Source organism: Salmo salar, chromosome ssa01 (genome assembly GCF_905237065.1).
Source record: "Salmo salar chromosome ssa01, Ssal_v3.1, whole genome shotgun sequence".
Classification (NCBI taxonomy): Eukaryota; Metazoa; Chordata; class Actinopteri; order Salmoniformes; family Salmonidae; genus Salmo; species Salmo salar.
Genome location: NC_059442.1, coordinates 164,807,628 through 164,829,089, shown reverse-complemented (window position 1 = coordinate 164,829,089; position 21,462 = coordinate 164,807,628). Strand labels below are relative to the sequence as shown.

The window sequence follows — 21,462 nt, the reverse complement described above, 5'->3', positions numbered from 1 at the left end:
TCATAAAAAGGTATGAAAACAAAACAGTGCTTTTTCAAAATCTTAATTTAAGGTCAGGGTTAGGATAATATTAGCAGAGGGGTTAAGCTTAGAGTTATGTTTAAAATCTGATTTTAAGAAGAGAACTTTTAGAACTAGGCGGGGCTTCCGACTTTTCAATTTGACCAGATAGTAGCAACCCTCCAGATGACTGGACAGCTCTACTGGGTGAGGAGAGGAACGGCAGCCAATCGGACACGCACTTGGCCATGCTTTTGTCGGTTTCTTCGTGTCCTTCCTTAAGTGGCATTTTGAAAGTCTCGACCCTCTGTGACAGCTTCGTGTCAGGAGCTGTGAGATGTGACAGTGAGATAAAAGCACTTGGACTAAAGGGCACTGAGAGCATGTAGGGGGGGCGGAGAGCATGGTCATTAGGATGCATAAGCCTGACATGGAGGATAAGACTGGAGCAGGGACACTGTCACTGTTAGAGTGGGGAGGCCAGCTCCGGGGCATAGATGTGGAAAATAGCTATTTTTAGTCTGAGTCCCAAATGGCCCACCCTATTTCCTATAACGTGCACTACTTAGTGCACCATGTAGGGAATACGGTGCCATTTGGGACTCATTCTTAATCTCACCCCCCCTTTATCTCCAATTTTCTGTATCCTTTTCCATGAGTCGCTCCTCAATAACAGGGTAGGGTAGATTGGACTAGATGGTCACTTCTCAATAGCAGAGTGGGGTAGATTGGACTAGATGGTCTCTCCTCAATAACAGAGTGGGGTAGATTGGACTAGATGGTCACTTCTCAATAACAGGGTGGGGTAGATTGGACTAGATCAGATATTCCCTAACACAATACCGTCGGGGATACTGCAAATAAATATATGGTTGACATTTTTTTTAAATTATAATACATATTTTTTTTAATTTTGTACTTTTTTTTTCTCTTCACATTTTCAAACTGTCCATTTATATTTTCCAACGAGGCTATACATTTGGGTGAGTTTTTCTCCTCGCCTGAGTAGCCTCGTTTCACTGGCAAAAATACAATTCTTGTGTTCAGCGAAATAACAACGCAATGTCAAATACAGGTAGCCTAGTCAAATAATTAACATCCAATCACATTAACCGTTACTCTCTCGTGGGAATTCCACTAACGGTCTGTATGTAGCCAAACGTAGCTGCTGTTCATGTTGGTATCTGTACTGATGGCGCAAAAGCCATGACATGGAGACATAGTGGAGTGGTAACACGCGTGCAAGCAGTTGCTCCCGACGCCACTTGGGTCCACTGCAGCATCCACCGAGAGGCTCTTGCTGCCAAAATAATGCCTGACAGCTTGAAAGATGTTTTGGACACTACAGTGAAAATGGTTTAACTTGTTAAAGCAAGGCCCCTGAACTCTCGTGTATTTTCTGCACTATGCAATGATATGGGCAGCGACCATGTAACGCTTTTACAACATACAGAACATACAGCTGGTTATCATTGAGAGACAAGCTTAAAGTTTTCTTCACTGACCATCATTTTTACTTGTCTGACCGCTTGCATGATGACGAGTTTCTCACACAACTGTCCTATCTGGGTGATGTTTTTTTCTTGCCTGAATGATCTGAATCTAGGATTACAGGGACTCAGCAACTATATTTAATGTGTGGGACAAAATTGAGGCTATGGTTAAGAAGTTGGAGCTCTTCTCTGTCTGCATTAACAACGACAACACACAGGTCTTTCCATCATTGTATGATTTTTTTATGTGCAAATGAACTCAAACTTACGGACGATGTCAAATGTGATATAGTGAAACACCTGAGTGAGTTGGGATGCGCAATTACGCAGGTACTTTCCCGAAACGGATGACACAAACAACTGGATTCATTATCTCTTTCATGCCCTGCCTCCAGTCCACTTACCAATATCTGAACAAGAGAGCCTCATGGAAATTGCAACAAGCGGTTCTGTGAAAATGTAATTGAATCAGAAGCCACCGCCAGATTTCTGGATAGGGCTGCGCTCAGAGTATCCTGCCTTGGCAAATCGCGCTGTTAAGACACTGATGCCCTTTGCAACCACGTACCTACGTGAGAGTGGATTCTCGGCCCTCACTAGCATGAAAACTAAATACAGGCACAGACTGTGTGTGGAAAATGATTTAAGACTGAGACTCTCTCCAATAGAACCCAACATTACAGAGTTATGTGCATCCTTTCAAGCGCATCCTTCTCATTAACCTGTGGTGAGTTATTCACAATTTTCGATGAACAAATAAAGTTTTATATGTAAGATGTCTAAATAAAGAGCAAAATTACTGATTACTGTTATATTATTATTTGTGCCCTGGTCCTATAAGAGCTCTTTGTCACTTCCCACGAGCCGGGTTGTGACAAAAACTCACACTCATTCTTATGTTTAATGAATGTGTTGTATAGTGTGTGTGTGTGTGGCAGGCTTACAATTATGGCAAAAAAACAACATTTGAGAGTGTTCTGACCCTGGTGCTAGAGGGGGTACGCAGCTGGAGGTTGAATGTTTGAAGGGGTACGGGGACTAGAAGTTTAGGAACCACTGGACTAGATGATAGGTCCTCAATAATAGGGTATGGTAGATTGGACAAGATGGATATAAATAGATGGGGAATGTAAATTGTGTCATACTCAGTGAGGGTCAAACTAATGAAGGGTAAAATGGGATATTGCGATTGTAGTTAGTATGGGCATAGATTAAAAATGCCCAATTATCAAAAAATAAGTGGAGAATAGAAAGCCTGTCAAAATACAGGTCACTGAGAGAAAACAAATTGTTTTATTGTCAAACAAGTACCTACACAATATTTTTTACATAATTCCTACACAACCATCCATAAAGTCATTATCAGTGTGGCTACACAGCCATCCATAAAGTAATTATCGGTGTGGTTACACAACCATCCATATAGTCATTATCGGTGTGGCTACACAACCATCCATAAAGTCATTATCAGTGTGGCTACACAGCCATCCATAAAGTAATTATCGGTGTGGTTACACAACCATCCATATAGTCATTATCGGTGTGGCTACACAACCATCCATAAAGTCATTATCAGTGTGGCTACACAACCTTCCATAAAGTCATTATCAGTATGGCTACACAACCATCCATAAAGTCATTATCGGTGTGGCTACACAACCTTCCATAAAGTCATTATCAGTGTGGCTACACAACCTTCCATAAAGTCATTATCAGTATGGCTACACAACCATCCATAAAGTCATTATCGGTGTGGTTACACAACCTTCCATAAAGTCATTATCAGTATGGCTACACAACCATCCATAAAGTCATTATCGGTGTGGCTACACAACATCCATAAAGTCATTATCAGTGTGGCTACACAACCATCCATAAAGTCATTATCAATATGGCTACACAACCATCCATAAAGTCATTATCAGTGTGGCTACACAACCATCCATAAAGTCATTATCAATATGGCTACACAACATCCATAAAGTCATTATCAGTGTGGCTACACAACCATCCATAAAGTCATTATCGGTGTGGCTACACAACCATCCATAAAGTCATTATCAGTATGGCTACACAACCATCCATAAAGCCATTATCAGTGTGGCTACACAACCAACATTGCAGGCAGCATCCCAAGACCTTCAAAGGGATGCGCTCAACTAATCGGAGGGATATATCGATACATTGCGGTAACGCCTAAACCCCCCAAATCCAGGCGGATTCCTTAGCATTGTCAAGTGGGCTGGAGCGTCTTCGGCTCATGAAGTGTTGGAGTGACAGCGCGGGCAGCACGGGACAAAAGCCCTCTTTGTGTTTCTAATCTGTCTAATGTTCTGACGTGCTAAAGGCAGCGCTGAGCTGTCCCAGCCCCCTGCGAGGCAGTCTGGAACAGCCTGAGCACACACACACACACATCCGTGCACGCACGCGCACACACATCTGTGCACGCACGCGCACGCGCACACACACACAGAGAGGAAGGGAAGGATGGAGAAAGGAAGGAAGGAAGGAGGGAGAGGAAGGGAAGGAGGGAGAGAAGGTTAGGATGGGGAGAGGAAGGGAAGGATGGAGAGAAGAAGGAAGGATGGAGAGAGGAAGGAAGGAAGGATGGACAGAGGAAGGGAAGGAGGAAGAAAGGAAGGGAAGGAGGGAGAGAGGACGGGAAGGAGGGAGAGAGGACGGAGGGATAGAGGACGGGAAGGAGGGAGAGAGGACGGGAAGGAGGGAGAGAGGACGGAGGGAGAGAGGACGGGAAGGAGGGAGAGAGGACGGGAAGGAGGGAGAGAGGACGGAGGGATAGAGGACGGGAAGGAGGGAGAGAGGACGGGAAGGAGGGAGAGAGGACGGAGGGAGAGAGGACGGGAAGGAGGGAGAGAGGACGGGAATGAGGGAGAGAGGACGGAGGGAGAGAGGACGGGAAGGAGGGAGAGAGGACGGGAATGAGGGAGAGAGGACGGGAATGAGGGAGAGAGGACGGGGAGGAGGGAGAGAGGACGGAGAGAGGACGGGAAGGAGGGAGAGAGGACGGGAAGGAGGGAGAGAGGACAGAGGGAGAGAGGACAGAGGACAGAGGGAGAGATCAGAGGGAGAGATCAGAGGGAGAGATCAGAGAGAGAGAGGACAGAGGGAGAGAGATCAGAGGGAGAGAGGACAGAGGGAGAGATCAGAAGGAGAGAGGACAGAGGGAGAGAGGACGAAAGAAGGGAGAGAGGACAGAGGGAGAGGACGGAAGAAGGGAGAGAGGACAGAAGAAGGGAGAGAGGACGGAAGAAGGGAGAGAGGAAGGGAAGAAGGGAGAGAGGAAGGGAAGAAGGGAGAGAGGAAGGGAAGAAGGGAGAGAGGAAGGGAAGGAGGCAGTGAGGAAGGGAAGGAGGCAGTGAGGAAGAGAAGAAGGGAGAGAGGAAGGGAAGGAGGCAGTGAGGAAGGGAAGAAGGGAGAGAGGAAGGGAAGGAGGCAGTGAGGAAGGGAAGAAGGGAGAGAGGAAGGGAAGGAGGCAGTGAGGAAGGGAAGTGACTGCACACAATAGCCCACTGTTAATTAGCACAGACTGAAGCTATGAGTAGAGAAGACCGACTGAGCAGCCTGCTAATCAAGAACTAGAGTTAGTTAGGCCTACACTTTTTTAAGTACAGGGTGAATTTCAATTCAAGTCAGGATAGTCCACACACACCCACCCACCCATACCCACCCACACCCACAGCAACCATCATCACCAGTTTTGTCAGTTTTCCAAGTGACTTTCTTGCTTACCCGTAGCTAACAAGTCACCAGCAGCCTTCTAGTTAGCTACCCTTTGCCTGCTTAAGAAACACAAGCTGCTTTTACGAAATGAAAAACAATAGCAGCATTGAGTTTAATAGTAAAACAACAGTCTAGCTATGTTTTCCTCTCTTGAGTAGGGTATAGAAAAGTTGGCTGTCTTTTAGGGCTGTCCCCGAATTAAAAAAGATCTTGGTCGACCAAGAGTCGTCTGTTCTTTCAATCAATTGGTCGAAAATATAAAAACATGTATTATTCCATATATTAATACACACTGTTTGAATAAAATTAACTATATGTAGGCTACTGCGCTTGTCTGACGCTTTAAGCACTGTGATTAAAAAACGAAGCCACACAAATTACTAAAGAGTGAGCCAGAGATCAATATAGCCTAACCAGAAGAAGATTTTTTTTTATATCTAAATGAAAATGATACAAATCTAAAAGTAACTTCTATTGCCTACATAAAGCCAACAAATAAAAACATTGCAGCCTGCGGGTAGAAAATTGACTGCAATTGTATGTTGCAATGACTAATGCTGTGTTCTTTTGCCCAAACATAATAACAAATTCAACACTGCTAAATTCATTGTTTCGATCATTTTCAATTCTCCCTGACTGTCTACATTTTATTTTGGAGTTTGTAAGTTCTCAAAGAATATAATATAAAAAATGATAGAGGTACATTAACTTTCTACATATCTGGTTTAAGTTTAGACAAAGCGTTTTTCCAGTTTTTTTTTTTTTACACTGTTTGGACCACAATGACAGAAAAATCTCTGCAATAATATCTGATGCACTCGTTCACTACTCCCCAAGTCTTAAAGCATTGGATTGGTGAAGGCATTGGCTAGTGGCAGTTTCCACCATATTTCTCTGAAATCAGTGAAGGGACATGAACAAGTGCACACTTTTGGAGGGATCAGAGATAACTGTGACATGGCCAGACACCTACCTGTGGTAACTGAGGAGTCTGTCGTCCAATCAGAGTCCACTTCCCGTCTCGAATCCTGTAACCACTGACAACTTGTCCTGGGATAGGAGACGGCAAAACCAATTAGGAATCAATTCAGATTACTTCAGTAGAAAACAAATGACCTAAACAAAATCGGTATGCTACTGTATGCGTCATAGAATCAGTGTTTTCGCGATATATGCAGGTAAAAATGCTTGATTTTGATGCAGCAATTCTGGCATTTGCATGACAATTTGCTAATAAATTAGTCAGATTTCTCATAAAATAAGAAACATATGAAATCTGCTGCTTACCAAGCTTGTGTGTGTGGGTTCTGAAGGCAAACGGGTATATGGGATATGAGTTATAAGTGCAAGCCACGTCTGCGTTTGTAACTGTGGAAGGAATCAAAAACACACAGATTAATAGGCCAGATGACTAATCTGAAATGCTCTATTCAACAACTGCATCAGCATACAGAAAATACACATTCACTATATATACAAAAGTATGTGGACACCCCTTTAAATTAGTGGATGTGGCTATTTCAACCACACCCGTTCCTGACAGGTGTATAAAATCGAGCACACCGCCATGCAATCTCCATAGACAAACATTGGCAGTAAAATGGCCTTACTGAAGAGATCAGTGACTTTCAACCTGGCACCGTCATTGGATGCCAACAAGTCAGTTCGTCAAATTACTGCCGTGCTAGAGCTGACCCCGGTCAACTGTAAGTGCTGGTATTGTGAAGTGGAAACGTCTAGGAGCAACAACGGCTCAGCCGTGAAGTGGTAGGCCACACAAGCTCACAGAACGAGACCGTCTTGAAGTGGGTAGCGTGTAAAAATCGTCTGTCATCAGTTGCAACACTTACTATCTAGTTCCAAACTGCCTCTGGAAGCAACGTGAACAAAAAAACTGTTTGTCGAGTGCTTCATGAAATGGGTTTCCATGCCCGAGCAGCCGCACACAAGCCTAAGATCACCATGCGCAATGCCAAGCGTCGGCTGGAGTGGTGTAAAGCTCCCCGTCATTGGACTCTGGAGCAGTGGAAACTCGTTCTCTGGAGTGATGAATCACGCTTCACCATCTGGCAGTCCAATGGACAAATCTGGGTTTGGCAATGCCAGGAGAAAGCTAACTGCCCCAATGCATAGTGCCAACTGCAAAGTTTGGTGGAGGAGGAATAATGGTCTGATGAGAAGGGAAATCTTAACGCTACAGCATACAATGCCATTCTAAACGATTATGTGGCAACAGTTTGGGGAAGGCCCTTTCCTGTTTCAGCATGACCCATACCCCAGTGCACAAAGCGAGGTCCATACAAAATTGGTTTGTCGAGATCAGTGTGGAAGAACTTGACTGGACTGCACAGAGCCCTGATCTCAACCTCATCGAACACCTTTGGGATGAATTGGAATGCCGACTGCGAGCCAGGCCTAATTGCCCAATATCAGCGCTAGAACTCACTAATGCTCGTGGCTGAATGGAAGTAAGCCCCCGATGCATTGTCCTATCATCTAGTGGAAAGCCTTCCCAGAAGAGTGGAGGTAATTTGTACATATAGGTAGGGGTAAAGTGACTAAAGATAATTGATAGTGCGTAGCAGCAGTGTAAAAACAAATGGGGGGGAGGGGAGGAATTCGATGTAAATAGTCTGTATAGCCATTTGATTAAATGTTCAGCAGTCTAAAGGCTTGGGGGTAGAAGCTGTTAAAGGAGCCTTTTGGTCCTATATTTGGCGCTCCGGTATCTAATGCAATGAGAAAACATTAGCGAAACATCCATTTAACGTCCATTTACAAAACAGGAAAAGGGAAAAGTAAACCAGGAAAAGGGAAAAACACATCAGCATCACTTCGACTACATGACACGCTGGTATTTTTCCTGAACTGCTGCTGATGTCTTGCGGATACATGTGATACCGACAACAACAAAAAATAGCTCCCAAGCTTTAGAAGCCATTACCACATAGAAACGAAAAGAGCTATTGTTACTAGCTCCTGCACTAACGACAACACAAATACCCAGACGGGGGGGGGCTAGCTATCTCAAAGTGATAAATTCCCTCATTCCCATGTCCCAATGACTTGTAATTACAAAATAAATGTTTTCCGGTGGAAGAAGTCAACAGCAGAAATTGAATGTATGTCCTGACAACGTAATGGGGAGAGGGATTGGACAAGCATTGTGCTGCACACAGTGAGTGGAGTGCCTCTGTGAACTCACACAGACACACAGACACACAGACACACAGACAGATACACAGAGACAGATACCCAACCAGACACACACACAACATACCTTTATTTCCTGGAGGGATGACGGTGGTCACAGACATCATCAGATACATGCCAGCAATGAAGGGCTGTCTGTGGAAAGAGAATAGACAAAGAGGCTAAGTCAAACACTGATCTGGAGTCAACGGGTGGTGAGATGATTTTACAATGACTCTATACAGGGTGGATAGTTTGTTAGTGGACACTGATCTGAAGTCAGTTTTATACTGACATTAAACAGGGTGGATAGTACCAGGTTAGGTTGGACGTGTGGTGCCAGGATAACAACCTCTCCCTCAATTTGATTAAGACAAAGAAGATGATTGTGGACTACAGGAAAAGGAGGACTGAACACGTCCCCATTCTCATCGATGTGAGTGTAGTGGAGCAGGTTGAGAGCTTCAAGTTCCTTGGTGTCCACATCACCAACAAATTATCATGGTCCAAACACACCAAGACAGTCATGAAGAGGGCACGACAAAACCTATTCTCCCCCAGGAGAATGAAAAGATTTGGCATGGGTCCTCAGAACCTCAAAAATGTCTACAGCTGCACCATAGAGAGCATCCTGAATGGTTGCATCACTGCCTGGTATGGCAACTGCTCGTCCGCAAGGCACAGAGAGTAGTGCGTACAGCCCAGTACATCACTGGGGCCAAGCTTCCTGCCATCCAGGACCTCTATACCAGGCGGTGTCAGAGGAAGGCCCTAAAAATTGTCAAAAGACTCCATCCACCCAAGTCAAAGACTGTTCTCTCTGCTACCGCACGGCAAGCGGTACCAGAACACCAAGTTAATCAAATGGCTGCCCAGACTATCTTCACTATCCCCCCACCCCCCTTTATGCTGCTGCTACCTACATGTACATATTACCTCGACTAACCAGTGCCCCCGCACATTGACTCTGTACCGGTACCCCCTGTATATAGTCTCACTATTGTTATTTTACAGCTGCTCTTTAATTATTTTATTTTTGACTTATCTATTTTTTACTTAACACTTCTTCTTAAAACTGCATTGTTGCTTAAGGGCTTGTAAGTCAGTATTTCACTGTAAGGTCTACACTTGTTGTATTCGGCGCATGTGACAAATAACATTCGATTTGAAAACACTTATACTTTCTTTATACTTGGATCTGATCAACAAATGGATAATGTTAATCACAGATTCAACCAAATCATTTTTTGATTGTTAATCAAAGGGTTTAAATAAGCACATTTCTGCTGTACTCAACCTTTTTATCTAAGTAAAGCACATGTTGGATAAAAAATGTCATGACAGGCCAGATACACACAGCACATTTGTCGATAAACTTCCAAATGTTGACAAAACAAAATACTCTAGAGAAGGTGGGATCTTTTTGTGTCTTTAAAATTAATAATGCGAGAAATGGCAGTGGAAACGTCTTTATACGCAAATATTGATATAATAACAATCATATCGAAGTAAAGTCAAGCGATGGTATGTTGTGTGGTCCTCTCACTAGGACTCATCAGGAAAGCATACAGTTTATTAGGCTACAGATGAAATACATGATGATGAACTTAACAGGGTGGTGAAAGTGCACCGTGATGAGCTTGATGCTCCTTTCCAATAAATATCAAGGGTCTTTTTCTGGTGACATGATGATCGATGCTTGGCTGTCGTTTGACAATTAAAAATGATCTCCCTCTTATCCATAATCATCTCATAATGAATGCTATACCCACACTGTATCTGCGAGGTTTTGGCTGGAGAAACCAAAGTGGGTACATTCGCTATATGATGCAACACTTATAGTGGAAAAAAGAGTTGAAAATGCAATGGATTCCCATTTAACTTGTATTGATGGATTCCCATTTAACTTGCATTGATGGATTCCCATTTAACTTGTATTGATGGATTCCCATTTAACTTGTATTGATGGATTCCCATTTAACTTGTATTGATGGAAACCCATTTAACTTGTATTGATGGATTCCCATTTAACTTGTATTGATGGAAACCCATTTAACTTGTATAGACGGAAACCCATTTAACTTGCATTGACAGATTCCCATTTAACTTGCATTGACAGATTCCCATTTAACTTGCATTGATGGAAACCCATTTAACTTGTATTGATGGATTCCCATTTAACTTGCATTGACGGATTCCCATTTAACTTGCATTGACGGATTCCCATTTAACTTGCATTGATGGATTCCCATTTAACTTGCATTGATGGATTTCCATTTAACTTGTATTGATGGAAACCCATTTAACTTGCATTGACGGATTCCCATTTAACTTGCATTGACGGATTCCCATTTAACTTGCATTGACGGATTCCCATTTAACTTGCATTGATGGATTCCCATTTAACTTGCATTGATGGATTCCCATTTAACTTGCATTGATGGATTCCCATTTAACTTGCATTGATGGATTCCCATTTAACTTGCATTGATGGATTCCCATTTAACTTGCATTGATGGATTCCCATTTAACTTGCATTGACGGATTCCCATTTAACTTGCATTGATGGATTCCCATTTAACTTGCATTGATGGATTCCCATTTAACTTGTATTGATGGAAACCCATTTAACTTGCATTGATGGAAACCCATTTAACTTGTATTGATGGAAACCCATTTAACTTGCATTGATGGATTCCCATTTAACTTGTATTGATGGAAACCCATTTAACTTGTATTGATGGATTCCCATTTAACTTGCATTGATGGAAACCCATTTAACCTATATTTTTTTATTCGGTACATGGGAATTTAAACGCAAAAGTTATTATGTGCACTACGTCATCACGCACAGCCTTTTATCGGCAACAAGTACATTTGATGGAAACATCTCTGGAGGGAAATATTGCTTTCACGCAGATCTTAGAATGAAAATCTGTCGCCAATTGGATGGAAACCTATCTTATGAGCCAGAATGGCAACGGACTGCTATAATTTGTTATGCCCAAGACACCATAGATAGACATTACTCCCTCTAGTTTGAGCCAGAATGGAGACAGACTGCTACAGACAATAAATGTGCCCATCCAGTAGTATGGCAGTGGAGTGAAACTGGAGTATGGAGACAAAGGAGGAAGCGGACCGGAGCCGGCACCTTTATCCATCAGCCACCTCTTATTCCATCACTCAGAGGAAACAGTGGAACGGTACAATACGTTTAACGTAGATCACTCAGAGGAACGGTACAATACTTTTAACTTTGGTCAATGACCCATTTCAATAATGTAATTTCTCTCTGACAGCACAGGGTACAGAAACTATTTATAAATTAAAAAACAAAAACTACGATTTAAGTGAGAATAGGCGTTGGTCTGAAGCTGAAAAAGAAAGGAAATTCACATGAGCACCACAATGTCTATTCCACCCATGCACTACCAAGGTTTTCCAGCACACAGCTTTAACCTACTACAGTAGCTATGTTGGTATTGTACTTCAGACTATGTGTAGGCAGGTTGCTTAGGATTTAAACCTTCTCAAACAGCTTAATTAATACTATTAGAGGATGTGGTTCCACAATGATGTGATTTGTACCACATACAAGTTCTTCTTAGGGATCGGCGTCCCGTCTACGGGACAGTTGTAAATCATGCAGCGCCTTGTGTCACCATCACAGATTTTAGAGAAACAACAAATGTCGGTAAATATAAGTGTCTTATATCGGCTGAAAGCTTAAATTCTTGTTAATATAACTGCACTGTCCAATTTACAGTAGCTATTACTGCAAGAAAATGCCATGCTATTGTTTGAGGAGAGCGCCTAACAACAAAACACTTTTTCACCACGATAGGTTTGATAAATTCACCTCTGAAGGTGAAATGTGTACTTACATTCTGAAATCTTGCTCTGATTTATAATCCAAAGGGTCCCAGAGATAACATGAAGTGTCGTTTTGTTAGATAAAATCCTTTTTCATATCCTAAAAAGGTCCATATAGCATGCACGATCGATTTTGTATTTCCACTCATTCAATTTGCAAAGAAAGGAATCTTTGAAAATCGAACCCTAAACGTTGTTTCAACCAGTCAAATCACGTTCGTATGTATTCCTCAGAGATCCAAGAACGTAACGAGACTTCACTATATCATTAGGCGTGTAGTATATCCTATAGGACACCATATTTGGTCAGAGAGCGACTCCTTCATGGCACGCCGATGACGCGGGCGGTCTTCACTTGAATGACTCTAACTTTGTCAAATAAGCACCAATTGGGGTCAAACAAAGCTAGCTAGATAGCCAATGAGCTGCGCTTTACGGGAGCATCAGGAAACCATGTATCTGTCGTAAAATGTAGCTACTAACCTTGTATGCCTTTTCCTTTTGGACAAAAATTATAAGAATATTAAGAGTTATGAAAACTGGTTGTTTTGCAAATGTTGAACTTATGATGTGTCTACTAATACTGGAAAAGCTAAATCAAAAAGTATACAGATTTGACGATATTCCTGCAGAAAAATGTAATATGATTGCAAATGTCTCCTTCACGATTTGCCCAAATGTACCTGGGTGACTTTACACTAAATGTCATGTAGTTCGCGCATACTTCAAGTTATCCATCTGAAACTTTTCACATTCACTACTGCCATCTTGTGGACACCATTGAAATTACAACCAGAGTGATGGCTGGAACAGGGACCTTTCTGTTGCATTTCAAAGATGGTGGTTGAATAAAACGGCTGTTTTTTTCTTTGTATTTTCTTCGACCAGATCTAGTGTTATATTCTCCTACATTCAAGTCACATTTCCACAAACTTCAAAGCGTTTCCTTTCAAATGGTACCAAGAATATGCATATCCTTGCTTCAGGGCCTCAGCTACAGGCAGTTAGATTAGGGTATGACATTTAGACGAAAATTGAAAAAAAGGGGGCTATCCCTAAGAAGTTTTTTAAAGTATTGGATTCCTCACACACCACAGTAAGACATTATCTCATTCTGCTACCTTTTCATGTTTGCTTTGAGCGCAAGCTTTGCTTTCACACACTTACAAGACCATTAGGCTTGATTGAGCTGTTTTGTCTTGTAGTAATGTGGTGCATGCCTGTATTTCACTGTACCTTTATTTTAGAAAAACACGTCATTGACATGGCATTTTAGCTAAACATGTTATTTGATAACAATGAAGGCCTGATTCACGCAGTCTCCTCTGAACAGTTGATGTTGAGATGTGTCTGTAACTTGAACTCTGTGAAGCAATTATTTGGGCTGCAATTTCTGAGGTACTGTTAACTCTAATGAACTGCAGCAGAGGTAACTCTGCAGCAGAGGTAACTCTGGCTCTTCCAGAGCGTGGCGGTCCTCAAGAGAGACAGTTTCATCATAGCTCTTGATGGTTTTTGCGACTGTTCCGCATTGACTGACCTTCATGTCTTAAAGTAATGATGGACATTTGTTTCTCTTTGCTTATTTGAGCTGTTCTTGCCATAATATGGACTTGGTCTTTTACCAAATAGGGCTGTCTTCTGTATACCACCCCTACCTTGTCACAACACAATTGATTGTCTAAAACGCATTAAGGAAATTCCACAAATTAACATTTAACAAGGCACCCCTGTTAATTGAAATGCATTCAACGTGACTACCTCATGAAGCTGGTTGAGAGAATGCCAAAAGTATGCAAAGCTGTCACCAAGGCAAAGGGTGGCTATTTGAAGAATCTCAAATATAAAATATATTTGATAAGTTTAACACTTTTTGGGTTACTACATGATTCCATATGTGTTAGTTTTGATGTCTTCACTATTATTCTACAACCCTGGAATGAGTAGGTGTGTCTAAACTTTTGACTGGTACTGTATATATACACCATATATCATTTTAATAGCAGGACAGTGTAAAGTTCATTATCCCTCTGAAGAGTATGAATTAGGCTGTTTGAGAAGGTTTGAATCCTAAGCAACCTGCTTACACATAGTTTGTAGTACAATACTTACTGTAGTATGTCAAAGCCGTGTGTTGGAAAACCTTGGTAGTGCACGGTTGGAATAGGCGTTGTGGTGCTCACGTCAATTTCCTTTCATTTTCTGCTTCAGACCAATGCCTATTCTCACTTAATGTTTTATCTAGTCCAAATATGGCTGTTCCACGGGCGCCGAAGACATGGATGTCGATTATGGCAGCCCCCCGCACCTCTCTGATTCAGAGGGGTTGGGTTAAATGCGGAAGACAAATTTCAGTTGAATGCATTCAGTTGTTCAACTGACTAGGTATCCCCCTTTCCCTTTCAACTATTTGTATCAGTTTGAATCACTTTCAAATGGGGGACTTTTATTTGAAGGCGAAATGCAAATTCCACTATTGTGGCTAATCTTTATTGTAGCTTCACACAGGTGTGCACGGCAGAGTTGAAAAATATCCAACAAATGGCAGAGTTGTTAGTTTGGCACTGTTGATCAGCACACATGATTAAAAAATGTAATGAAGACAGGAGAAGGAGCATACTGGAATGTATTATGGATGTTAAACTGGTGAGTTTTTCTTATGCTAGCAAGCATGCACTTGCACACTGCAGTCAGTGCACAATAGAGCCAGGAGGCTCTGTTAACTTCATTAGGGTAGGTGGCACTATTTTCACCTCCGGATGAAAAGCGTGCCCAAAGTAAACTGCCTGCTACTCAGGCCCAGAAGCTAGGATATGCATATAATTGGTAGAGATTTGGATAGAAAACACTCTAAAGTTTCCAAAACTGTTAAAATAATGTCTGTGAGTATAACAGAACTGATATGGCAGGCGAAAACCTGAGAAATCCAACCAGGAAGTGGGATTTTTTCAATTTTTGTAGTTTTCTATTGAATGCCATTACAGTATCCATTGACTTAGGACTCAAATTGCACTTCCTATGCCTTCCACTAGATGTCAACAGTCTTTAGAAATTGTTTCAGGCTTGTATTCTGAAAAACATCGATTACAAACATCGTTTGACATGTTTCTACGAACTTTACTGATACTTTTCGGATTTTTCGTCTGTCTGTTGTGACTGCCCTTGAGGATGTGGATTACTGAACAAAACGCGCAAACAAAACAGACGTTTTTGGATATAAAGACGGACTTTATCGAACAAAACGAACATTTCTTAAATAAATGGGAGTCTTCTGAGTGCAACCATACGAAGATCATCAAAGGTAAGTGATTCATTTTATCACTATTTCTGACCTGTGTAACTCCTCTACTTGGCTGGTAACTGTTTGTAATGATTTGTCTGCTGGGCGCTGTTCTCAGATAATCGCATGGTATGCTTTCACCGTGAAGCCTTTTTGAAATCTGACAAAGTGGTTAGATTAACAAGAGGTTAATCCTTAAACCGATGTATAACACTTGTATGTTTTATAAATTTTTATAATGAGTGTTTTTGAATTTGGCGCTCTGCAATTTCACTGGATGTTGGCCCACACCCCCTAGAGAGGTTAACGTCAGATAGCAAAACAAATTCTCAGCAGTTTGAGTTGTGTCCTGTCTGACAGTGAAATGTGGCTAGCTCTTACAGTTGCCTGGACTATGGAGTAGCTAGCTAGATAGTGCTGCAAAAGCCCATTGCATGCATAATAAGTTAGCAGCATGACAATTTGTCCAAAGTTTGGGGTTGGTTTTGAGCATATATACGTTAGCTTGCTAGCTATGTTTTGTGGAAAGGACTGACATTTGGACATGAACTAGCTATCATTAGCTAGCTTCAGCTGTTTTTGTCTGGCTCTAACTAGCTAGCTCGCTAATGGCTGAAGTTATTTGTGTAACAAATAAACAAAAATAGCTAGCTACCTTTCTTTGCCTGTTTGTTAGCTAGCTAGTTAGCTAGCTAGCTTTCAGCTGACTGGTGTTTGCTAGCTAGCTACAGAGGCTAGCTGCTGGACGTTGTACAATCAAGCGAACATTAGCTAAGTAACGTTAGCTAGCTAGCTACCTAGCTAATCAAAATTGTCAGAAATGTTGGTTCTTAATGGTCAGAAATGAGCATGTGAGATCGATAAATTATAAATGTAATAAACTGTTGCACCTACAAATTTCGTCAAGTCCAATGGTCACTTTATGGACACTATAGTCTCGTTTTAATCCGACATCTAGAATTTGAGCTAGGTAGGCGCAAGAAATACTCTTAAAACTAAATTGTTAACGACCCTGTTAAAAAATCTTGTATGTGGTTCTCGGTAACGGACGGACAGTTCATGACCTCCAATCAAGTTGATTTTCTCATTTTCAACTAGATTTGCGTCATATTGGCTTAGATATGATGGTAGGGAGATTTTAGTTTAACACTGAGCTTCAACCAATGCCTGTAATAAATGCTAGTCTTTTTTTCTTCATAAATAGCATACTTTTTTATTTGTATTTATCCACCGTTTCATCCGTTGTTCTAATTCAGATAAGGGGGCCAATACAAAGTGCTGGGTTGGACATCATTCCACTCACATCACACTTATGATGCTGCCCACAGTTTATAAGTATTGTAGGTAAATAGGTCATACCAGGGATCCCAAAATGGGGCCCTATTCCCTATGCAGTGCACTATATTTGACAAGAGCCTTATCGGCCATGTTAAAAAGTAGTGCAATATAAAGGGAATATGGTGCCATTTGGGACACAGCCCAATACATGTACAATGTTCTCTCCGTTCAACTGAACGAATCACCCAAATTGGGTTGTTTGTCTGTCCCAACCCAATCCAACTAGCCTGCGAAGCTGCAGACATATACGATGGTTATAAATTACAGTAAATGATTACATAGTATTTCCTGTAAATATGGAAATGTAATACAGGTAATTGATATAATACTTACGGTTTGGAAGTCATTCGTAAGGTAAGTCCTGAGCAATCTCTATGGTGGTCTGAAACAAAAAACGTGCAATTAGCCGACAACAAATTAACGAATGAAACAGAATGCTGTTTTGATGAAGCCCAGTCCGATTCATTCTCTACTGCAGGTGTTCCTTTACGTCTGTAAAGCACCATACAATTACAGCACTATTATGGCTCCCTATTCTCTTCACGGTGCACTACTTTGGACCAGGACCCATAGGGTTCTGGTTGAAAGTAGTGCACCATTTAGGGAATAGGCTGCCATTTATGACACAGATTGAGTCGTCGTTGTCGTCCCCCCTCCCACCCAATAGGCTAGCCAGGTCTACACAGGGGGGTTTAAGCAAACACCGGACAAGCCCATTGAAGTAAGCTAGCGCCGTGGCGGCTAGCTGTAGCACCAGAGCTCCTGCCCCTGTGGCTACACAGCAATACCATAGGGTTTATTTCTGGAGCTGCCTATTAACATATAATAATCCTGAGAAGCTGGTCTGCATTCTAATACCTGTGGGCAGGCACACAACACACACATCTGTACTCCCCAGAGAGCACTCATTTGCATAGTTAATTGTTTAATTCCAGCATTCATGTCCAGCATTTTAATCAACTTCTTCATTTCCTGCACTAATGTGTTATCATTTACACACTGTGTCACACTTATTTTGTCTAGGTGTGCCTCCATTTACAAAAATAAAATAAAAAAAACTTTCCTTGACTGAATAATTATTCTCCTCTTTGACTGTGACTACACAGCAGGTATTACAGTTCTCAGTTCTGCACTCCCAAAGTTGTTGACTGTTTTTGTGCTTGCCAGTCAGCTGTTAGCAGCCAATGGCTAGCCGTCTCTTACTGGCGATAAAAATGAATGATTGCCAACACTTGTTTGAGTCAGTTATGAATTATTTAATGTAACAAATCAAACATTAAACCTTCATGGTAACCTCCTAAACAATTAATTTAGACCCGGCATTTATTTCAAACAGGCGTTTATTTGCTGAAATGTGTGCAGTTGCCTAGCTACTAAAAGGAACAGGCTATTTGAGACTCAGCGTTTAGTTGAAGTTTTACGCTAACAACATTATCCTCAAACTGTTTTTTTATTTAATTTTTTTTATTTATTTAACCTTTATTTAACTAGGTAAGTCAGTTAAGAACAAATTCTTATTTTCAATGACAACCTAGGAACACTGCCTTGTTCAGGGGCAGAACAACAGCTTACCTTATCAGCTCGGGGATTCGATCCAGCAATCTTTCGGTTACTGGCCCAACACTCTAACCACTAGGCTACCTGCCATTTTACGGTAATTAACTACACCATTATCCTCAAACGTCTGTTTTACGGTAATTAACTACACCATTATCCTCAAATGTCTGTTTTACGGTAATTAACTACACCATTATCCTCAAATGTCTGTTTTACGGTAATTAACTACACCATTATCCTCAAATGTCTGTTTTACGGTAATTAACTACACCATTATCCTCAAACGTCTGTTTTATGGTAATTAACTACACCATTATCCTCAAATGTCTGTTTTACGGTAATTAACTACACCATTATCCTCAAATGTCTGTTTTACGGTAATTAACTACACCATTATCCTCAAACGTCTGTTGAGCGTCTCTTTGTTTTCTAGGTAACTGTACAGGCGGTCTTCCACCAAACCAACTATTGTTTGTGATTTGGGTCATAGACATGCAACATTTGCATGCTGCCTCAAGGCAGCCCGGTAATGTCAGGCAGCCCAGTCATTCCAGGCAGTCCAATCATTCCAGGCAGTCCAATCATTCCAGGCAGTCCAATCATTCCAGGCAGCCCAGTCATTTCAGGCAGCCCAGTCATGTCAGGCAGCCCAGTCATGTCAGGCAGCCCAGTCATGTCAGGCAGCCCAGTCATGTCAGGCAGCCCAGTCATGTCAGGCAGCCCAGTCATGTCAGGCAGCCCAGTCATGTCAGGCAGCCCAGTCATTTCAGGCAGCCCAGTCATTTCAGGCAGCCCAGTCATGTCAGGCAGCCCAGTCATGTCAGGCAGCCCAGTCATGTCAGGCAGCCCAGTCATGTCAGGCAGCCCAGTCATTTCAGGCAGCCCAGTCATTCCAGACAGCCCAGTAATTTCAGGCAGTCCAGTAATTTCAGGCAGTCCAGTAATTTCAGGCAGTCCAGTAATTTCAGACAGCCCAGTAATTTCAGGCAGGCCAGTAATTTCAGGCAGCCCAGTTATTTCCCTAAGAAAAGCCCCTTTATTGTGTGCCTGTCCTGACTGGGGAGAAGAGACATCCACTCCAATGTAGTATTCTAATGCCAATACACTCCCCTATTGGGCCCTGGTCAAAATGACTGCACTACATAGGGAATAGGGGGCCCTTTGGGAAGCAGGCTCCCTCAATGCACAATCAATGGCCACTTAGTGAAAGAACTCTCTCTCAGCTGCCACTGGGGGCGAAGCTATCACAACGAACGTGGAACAACACAAAGGTTTGCTGTTGAGTCTTTAGGGAGCTCATTGTGGGGGAAGAGAACAATAACTGTTTTGAGTCCCTAATTAAAATAATCTGGTCGTGAAAGCCTGAATAAAACAAAACTGGAAACGCTTGGTGATAAACACGTATTAACTATGAGAGTAATGAAGTGTACAATAATTACCAGGTACTGTATTTGAATACAAAGCAGGCACAATATTACAGTCCAGGTGAATTCATCACCTGTTTTAATACAGGGGTCACCCAATCTGGTTCTGCAGGGCTACAGGGGTCACAGACTTTTGTTTCAACCCAGCCCTAAAACAGATGAATTGATTGGCTGAATGGGGTGTGTTAATGCTGGACTGGATCAGACCCCTGTATGTCATGTAGCTCCAGGACCAGGGTTGGTGACCACTGTTATTCCTGCTTTTCCCCTCATGATTCCAGGAATATTCCAACTGGGATTTCTAGAAAACCTGTGAATTCTGGGAGAATTACAGGGAATTTTGCAACCCTAGTCTTATCACCAATCACCACTCACCTCTAAAAGCGTGGACATCCCCATAGTGGATTTGCAGCACAAAGTAAGTGATTCTGGATTTCCCTCCAACTTTAAAACCGACATCTGGGAGAGAAAAAACAAAGAAAAAAAGACAGGCACCAGTAATTAAGGTCTCTGTGAGGGCTGCAAGGCTGAGATGCATTGATAAGGAAAGAACTCATTGGAGAGCAATTACAATAACGCAGGCTAAAGCCGCAGGATTACCAATCATGGATCTACTTTCTCCAGAGCTCACTGGGATAGAGTCTGATCTCTCCTCTCTCCAGAGAGCACTGGGGTAGAGACTGATCTCTCCTCTCTCCAGAGAGCACTGGGGTAGAGACTGATCTCTCCTCTCTCCAGAGAGCACTGGGGTAGAGTCTGATCTCTCCAGAGAGCACTGGGATAGAGTCTGATCTCTACTCTCTCCAGAGCTCACTGGGATAGAGTCTGATCTCTCCTCTCTCCAGAGAGCACTGGGGTAGAGTCTGATCTCTACTCTCTCCAGAGCTCACTGGGGTAGAGACTGATCTCTCCTCTCTCCAGAGAGCACTGGGGTAGAGACTGATCTCTCCTCTCTCCAGAGAGCACTGGGGTAGAGTCTGATCTCTCCAGAGAGCACTGGGATAGAGTCTGATCTCTACTCTCTCCAGAGCTCACTGGGATAGAGTCTGATCTCTCCTCTCTCCAGAGAGCACTGGGGTAGAGTCTGATCTCTCCTCTCTCCAGAGAGCACTGGGGTAGAGTCTGATCTCTCCTCTCTCCAGAGAGCACTGGGGTAGAGTCTGATCTCTCCTCTCTCCAGAGAGCACTGGGGTAGAGTCTGATCTCTCCTCTCTCCAGAGAGCACTGGGGTAGAGTCTGATCTCTCCTCTCTCCAGAGAGCACTGGGGTAGAGTCTGATCTCTCCTCTCTCCAGAGAGCACTGGAGTAGAGTCTGATCTCTCCTCTCTCCAGAGAGCACTGGGGTAGAGTCTGATCTCTCCTCTCTCCAGAGAACACTGGGATAGAGTCTGATCTCTCCAGAGAGCACTGGGGTAGAGTCTGATCTCTCCTCTCTCCAGAGAGCACTGGGGTAGAGTCTGATCTCTCCTCTCTCCAGTGAGAGAGAGATGGAGAAGAGAGAAAGATGGAGGGAGAGAAAGATGGAAGGCACAAAGAGAGAGAAAGATGAAGCAGAAAGAGA

General features: G+C 42.5%; 1 protein-coding gene across 1 annotated transcript in view; it reads right to left on the bottom strand.

Annotated features, from left to right (window-relative positions):
- Positions 1-21,462, bottom strand: part of pam (peptidylglycine alpha-amidating monooxygenase) — a 178,904-nt gene that overhangs the window by 72,763 nt on the left and 84,679 nt on the right. The window contains 5 exon segments of the mRNA XM_014145629.2: positions 6,208-6,284; positions 6,522-6,602; positions 8,515-8,582; positions 17,254-17,302; positions 20,277-20,360. Of these exon segments, the coding sequence (XP_014001104.2) occupies positions 6,208-6,284; positions 6,522-6,602; positions 8,515-8,582; positions 17,254-17,302; positions 20,277-20,360 (359 nt within the window).